At 33.2% G+C, this 7,500-nt stretch overlaps 2 protein-coding genes across 2 annotated transcripts; both read right to left on the bottom strand.

Moving 5' to 3' along the window:
• Positions 1-560: 560 nt before the first annotated feature.
• LOC147471297 (NEDD4-binding protein 2-like) lies at positions 561-1,169 on the bottom strand. Its single transcript, XM_086540193.1, has one exon. The coding sequence runs from the start codon at positions 1,167-1,169 to the stop codon at positions 561-563; it is 609 nt and encodes a 202-aa protein (XP_086396319.1).
• Positions 1,170-3,123: 1,954 nt separating this feature from the next.
• LOC147471298 (NEDD4-binding protein 2-like) lies at positions 3,124-3,732 on the bottom strand. Its single transcript, XM_086540194.1, has one exon. The coding sequence runs from the start codon at positions 3,730-3,732 to the stop codon at positions 3,124-3,126; it is 609 nt and encodes a 202-aa protein (XP_086396320.1).
• Positions 3,733-7,500: the final 3,768 nt, after the last annotated feature.

Raw genomic sequence — 7,500 nt, forward strand, 5'->3', positions numbered from 1 at the left:
TATATATAAATATATATATACATACATACATATACATATTTGCATATACATATCTATATCTACATCTATCTATCTATCTATCTCTCTCTCTCTCTCTCTCTCTCTATATATATATATATATATATATATATATATATATATATATATATATATATATAATATTATGTATATATATATATAATATATTATATATATATATATATATATATTATATATATATATATATACTTACATACATACATACATATATAACACATTTATATATGAATATCTATATATACATATCTATATCTATCTCTCTCTCCCCCTCTCCTCTCTCTCTCTCTCTCTCTCTCTCTCTCTCTCTCTCTATATATATATATATTTATATTTATATATATATATTTATATATATAGATATATATATATATATATATATAAATATATATATATATATATATACATATATATTCAGTTTTTGATATCTTACAAGTCAGTATCTAATGTCATTCATTTAATTCATTCAAAATACATTTATTGCATGTGTCACGTAAAACATAGTAAAGTTAGAACGCATAATGCTACAAGGTAACAGCAAGTCGTCCGGGATTCTGCTCAGTGTATCTTATCCGCTTCTGTTCCAGGAACTTGACGACTGCATCCTTGACTCTGGCGGGCCCGTTGCTGTGAGCTCCTCGACCCGTGACGATAACCAGCTGGCGCTCCTCCTCGTCCCCTTTGCGATGCTTCTCCCGCTCTAAGAAGTCTCCGAGAAGAGTAAGAGCTTCCCTGACGTGCAGGAAGTGGAGATCGAGTGTGGTTTCCGGAGTGAGCAGATGCCGCTTGTTGACGAAGGAGGCGATGATGGCGGCGGCTCGCTGGTTGGCCCTCTGCATCGCCTCGTGGTGGATCCCCGCCAGCTGGCTGTAGTAGGCAGAGGCCAGGAAGAGCCCCTGACCGTGGGCGTCGAGGGACCGCGCCAGGAGGTCGTCCCTCTCTCGGCGATGCTCCAAGGCCTTCCATCGGTACTCCTGAGACTCGGTGCGCTCTGATAGAAAGTTGCAATTGATGATTTGATTGTCGGGGTGTTCATCGACATAGAGGGCGTTCATGTTGAAGTCAAAATCTGACACAGGACTCCACCGAGGGAACTCTGGTGCGATGTAAGAGTCGAAGGAAGCTGAGGCCATGATGACGACTGTGATGGTTGTGATGCCGCCTAAGGGCAGGACAGAGTATTTATGCTCGTTCCCAGGCGAGTCTCAGGCCAGATGAGGTCAGTGGCATACATAATGTATTGCTATTATTGACAATAAATTCTTTCTGTGTGCCAGGGTCATGTGAGGTCAAGTACAAGTAAGGACTAAAAATCCAAATAGTACAGAATTAGCAAATTATATATTGTAGATGTACATATATGAATATATATATACATATATATATATATATATATATATATATATATATATATATGAATATATATATACATATATATGCATATATATATATGCGTATGTATATATATATATATATATATATATATATATATATGTTGGTATGTATATATATATTTATACTTATATCTATTTATCTATACGTATACATAAATGTGTGTGTATATATATATTATACCTATATTTGTCTATTTATTAGTTTATTTATATGTATATATATGCGTATATTTGTATACATATACATATATATGAATATATATGTATATATACATATATATACATATATATATATACATACATACATACACACAATAATATATATATATATATGTGTGTGTGTCCTAATGAAAAGATTTCGGGTGGTCTCTCCAACATAGGCGGCATTACAGCTACCACAAACATATTTGTATACAGTAGACGAGTTTAGGGAGTCTCTTACGTTATCCTTGGTTTTGAAAGGAAAAACTGCCAACGGTATTAGTTGCCTTAAGGGCAGGTCTGAGAGTAATTGTGTTGTAATTAGGATTTATTACATTAATTAATTTTCTGGTAAGTGCATGAGAAGATTGTGCAATGCAGGGTAGATTTATACAAATATATCTTTAGGGGCAGTGGGTGCTGGATCAAGGATTATGGGGAAAATTATATCATGATTAGAAAAAGTTTACTTGATTTATAATTTATCAAGGAATGGAAACTTAACAAACTAGTGCCCAAGTTCCTGAAAAAAATGAAAACTAGATCGGTCCACTAATAAAATATAAAAAAAAATTCAAGAACAGCCTTTAGACATACTAAAAGAGAGTAAAACTGATGAATTGACGAAGAAAAAGAACTTAGAAAATCAAGTCATCAGTAAACGTAAATGAACCTTATTAGTGCTAGATTAAAATTTCGTCACTAGAATCAAAAATAAAAAGCTAAGTGATATTAAATTCAAATAACAAAGTAAATTGTTCCTATTAGGTGTGGATAGCTTACATAACTCCGGTAACCCTGATAAAGTAGTATACAATTTGTCTGATTTTCCCTTATCAAAAAGATTTTAGCTAAAGGTTTGGAGTATGCTATTACTCCACATAACTAACAGCTACCTAAATTTCTTTCACAGTTTGAAAAGTTTGCCGAAGCCCTTGAAAAACATGACATTTAAGATAAGGATTCTCATGCTAGTCAATATGTAAAATCTACCATCATTACTAAAGTTTCACTTGTAACAAAATTGAGCCAGGAGTAAACAAAGATATTAAACTTTTGCAAGATTTAGGAAGCAATGAAGATATTATTGTTACAAACCAAACAGGTCAAGGTTGTACTTATGAACAGGCAGGATTACACAGATAAAATAATATCTTGTTTGACACCTCTAGATTTACCTTAGCCAACGGGATCCTTTGAAAATTATTATTAGAACGGAGGTTAAACTATAAATAGAATATCAACTGAATTAAAGAAGCATACTTACTCAACCATACACGTAAAAATATACATATAAATGCATACATACACACATACCATATATATATATATATATATATATATATATATATATATATATATATATATGTTTATATATACAGCCATATACATACTTTCTAAAAGGGTATTTACCGGGTAATCATCTTATTTCAATCAAAATACATTTATTGCATGTGTCACGTAAAACAAAGTAAAGTTAGAACGCATAATGCTACAAGGTAACAGCAAGTCGTCCGGGATTCTGCTCAGTGTATCTTATCCGCTTCTGTTCCAGGAACTTGACGACTGCATCCTTGACTCTGGCGGGCCCGTTGCTGTGAGCCCCTCGACCCGTGACGATAACCAGCTGGCGCTCCTCCTCGTCCCCTTTGCGATGCTTCTCCCGCTCTAAGAAGTCTCCGAGAAGAGTAAGAGCTTCCCTGACGTGCAGGAAGTGGAGATCGAGTGTGGTTTCCGGAGTGAGCAGATGCCGCTTGTTGACGAAGGAGGCGATGATGGCGGCGGCTCGCTGGTTGGCCCTCTGCATCGCCTCGTGGTGGATCCCCGCCAGCTGGCTGTAGTAGGCAGAGGCCAGGAAGAGCCCCTGACCGTGGGCGTCGAGGGACCGCGCCAGGAGGTCGTCCCTCTCTCGGCGATGCTCCAAGGCCTTCCATCGGTACTCCTGAGACTCGATGCGCTCGGATAGAAAGTTGAAATTGATGATTTGATTGTCGGGGTGTTCATCGACATAGAGGCCGTTCATGTTGAAGTCAAAATCTGACACAGGACTCCACCGAGGGAACTCTGGTGCGATGTAAGAGTCGTAGGAAGCTGAGGCCATGATGACGACTGTGATGGTTGTGATGCCGCCTAAGGGCAGGACAGAGTATTTATGCTCGTTCCCAGGCGAGTCTCAGGCCAGATGAGGTCAGCGGCTTACATAATGTATTGCTATTATTAACAATAAATTCTTTTTATGTGCCAGGGTCATGTGAGGTCATGTACATGTAAAGAATAAAAATCAAAACAATACAAAAATAGCAAATTATATTTTGTAGATGCACACATGTGAATATATATATATATATATATATATATATATATATATATATATATATATATATATATATATATACATATATATACAGAGTTCATTTATATATATATATATATACATATATATATATATACATACATATATATATATATATAGATATATATATATATATATATATATATATATATATATATGTAGAAGAAAAGTATGAATGAGACTGAATATCTAAACACGCTAGAGATGTATTTGATGCGTTTCGACGGAGGTCTTTCTCAAAAATACACGTCAAATACTTCTCTTGCGTATTTAGATATTCAGTCTCATTCATACTTTTCAAATATCTATCCGTCTATCTATATAAATATGCATATATATATATATATATATATATATATATATATATATATATATATATATATCGTAATGGAAAGATTTTGGGTGGTCTTTCTAACATAGGTGGCATTACAACTACCACAAACATATTTATATACAGTAGACGAGTTTAGGCAGTCTTTTAACTTATCCTTGGTTTTGAAAAAATAAAGAATAAAAAACTGCCAACGGTATTCTTTGCCTTAAGGGCAGGTCTGAGAGTAATTGTGTTGTAATTAGGATTTATTACATTGACCAATTTTCTGGTAAGTGCATGAGAAGATTGGCCAATGCAGGGTAGATTTATATAAGTATATATTTAGGGACAGTGGGTACAGGATCAAGGATTATGGAGAAAATCATATCAAGATTAGAGTTTACTTGATTTACAGTTTCTCAAGGAATGCAAACTTAACAAACTAGTGCCCAAGTTCCAGAAAATAAGATTTGAAAACTAGATCGTTTTACTAACAAAATACATAAAGAATTCCAAGAACAGCTTTTAGACATACAAATAAAGAATAAAACTGATGAATTGACAAAGAAAAAAAAAACAGAAAATCAAGTCATCATTAAACTTAGATGAACCTATAGTGCTAGATTACAATCACTTAGCAAATTTCGTCACTAGAATCAAAGATAAAAAACGTAGTGATATCATATTCAAACAAGAAAGTAAATTGTTCCTTCTAGGTGTGGATAGCTTACATAACTCCATTAACCCTGTTAAAGTAGTATACAATTTGTTTGATTTCCCTTATCAAAAAAGATTTTAACTAAAGGCTTGAAGTATGCTATTACTCCACATAACTAACTGCTACCTAAATTTCTTTCACAGTTTGAAAAGCTTGCCGAAGCCCTTGAAAAACATGACATTTAAGATAAGGATTCTCATGCTAGTCAATATGTAAAATCTACCATTAGAAACTTAGCCTTTTCTCATTACTAAAGTTTCTCTTGTAACAAAATTGAGGCAGGATTAAACAAAGATATTAAACTTTTGCAGGATTTAGGAAGCAATGAAGATATTACTGTTACTAAACCAGACAGGTCAAGGTTGTACTTATGAACAGGCAGGATTACACAGATAAAATAATATCTTGTTTGACACCTCTAGATTTACCTTAGCCAATGCGGATCCTTTGAAAATTATTATTCGAACGGAAGACAAACTATAAATAGAGTATCAACTGAATTAAAGAAGCATGACCAGCACACTCACTCAACCATACACGTAATTATATACATACATATGCATACATACACACATACCATATATATCTATATCTATCTATCTATCTATATATATATATATATATATATATATATATATATATATATATATATATATATATGTTTATACATATCAACTGAATCAAAGAAGCATGATGTACTTGACCAGCATATATATATATATATATATATATATATATATATATATATATATATATATATATATGTATATATATATATATATATACTTATACATACAGGCATATACATACTTACTGAAAGGGTATTTACCAGGTAATCATCTTATTTCAATCATAATACATTTATTGCATGTGTCACGTAAAACATAGTAAAGTTAGAACGCATAATGCTACAAGGTAACAGCAAGTCGTCCGGGATTCTGCTCAGCGTATCTTATCCGCCTCTGTTCCAGGAACTTGACGACTGCATCCTTGACTCTGGCGGGCCCGTTGCTGTGAGCTCCTCGACCCGTGACGATAACCAGCTGGCGCTCCTCCTCGTCCCCTTTGCGATGCTTCTCCCGCTCTAAGAAGTCTCCGAGAAGAGTAAGAGCTTCCCTGACGTGCAGGAAGTGGAGATCGAGTGTGGTTTCCGGAGTGAGCAGATGCCGCTTGTTGACGAAGGAGGCGATGATGGCGGCGGCTCGCTGGTTGGCCCTCTGCATCGCCTCGTGGTGGATCCCCGCCAGCTGGCTGTAGTAGGCCGAGGCCAGGAAGAGACCCTGACCGTGGGCGTCGAGGGACCGCGCCAGGAGGTCGTCCCTCTCTCGGCGATGCTCCAAGGCCTTCCATCGGTACTCCTGAGACTCGATGCGCTCGGATAGAAAGTTGAAATTGATGACTTGATATTCGGGGTGTTCATCGACATAGAGGCCGTTCATGTCGAAGTCAAAATCTGACACAGGACTCCACCAAGGGAACTCTGGTGCGATGTAAGAGTCGTAGGAAGCTGAGGCCATGATGACGACTGTGATGGTTGTGATGCCGCCTAAGGGCAGGACAGAGTATTTATGCTCGTTCCCAGGCGAGTCTCAGGCCAGATGAGGTCAGCGAATTACATAATGTATTGCTATTATTGACAATAAATTATTTCTGTGTGCCAGGGTCATGTGAGGTCATGTACAAGTATGAAGTAAAAATCCAAATAGTACAGAATTAGCAAACTATATATCGTAGATGTACACATATGATTATATATATATATATATATATATATATATATATATATATATATGTATATATATAATTATGTATATATATAATTATGTATATATAATACATGTATATATATATATATAATAAATGTATATATATATAATACATATATATATATAATACATATATATATATAATACATATATATATATATATATAATACATATATAAATATATATATATATATATATATATATATATATATATATAATACACACATATATAATACATATATACACACACATATATATACGTACTTATCTATGTATATATATGAATATATATGTACAGTGTATATACATACAGTATATACATATTATATGCATATATGTATATATATGTATATATATATATATATATATATAGATATATATATATATATATATATATAGATATATATATATAGTATATGTAAATATACGTACTTATCTATTTATATGTATGTATATATATATGTATATACATATATACATATATGTATATATGTATAGATAGATAGATAGATAGATAGATAGATATACATATATATGAATATATATTCATATAATTATGTATATATGTACATATATATATATATATATACATATATATATGCATATAAATATATATATATATGTCTCTATATATGTATATATATAAATATAAGTATGTATATATATATATATTATATATATATATATATATATATATATATATATATATCCAAATGGAA

This window comes from Penaeus japonicus, unplaced genomic scaffold, assembly GCF_977035675.1.
Source record: "Penaeus japonicus unplaced genomic scaffold, GWHDUDI00000001_assembly GWHDUDI00000009, whole genome shotgun sequence".
Lineage (NCBI taxonomy): Eukaryota > Metazoa > Arthropoda > Malacostraca > Decapoda > Penaeidae > Penaeus > Penaeus japonicus.

Excerpts from the sequence above, each read along its gene's own strand:
- LOC147471297 (XM_086540193.1), bottom strand. The coding sequence starts at position 1,169 with ATGGCCTCAGCTTCCTTCGACTCTTACATCGCACCAGAGTTCCCTCGG.
- LOC147471298 (XM_086540194.1), bottom strand. The coding sequence starts at position 3,732 with ATGGCCTCAGCTTCCTACGACTCTTACATCGCACCAGAGTTCCCTCGG.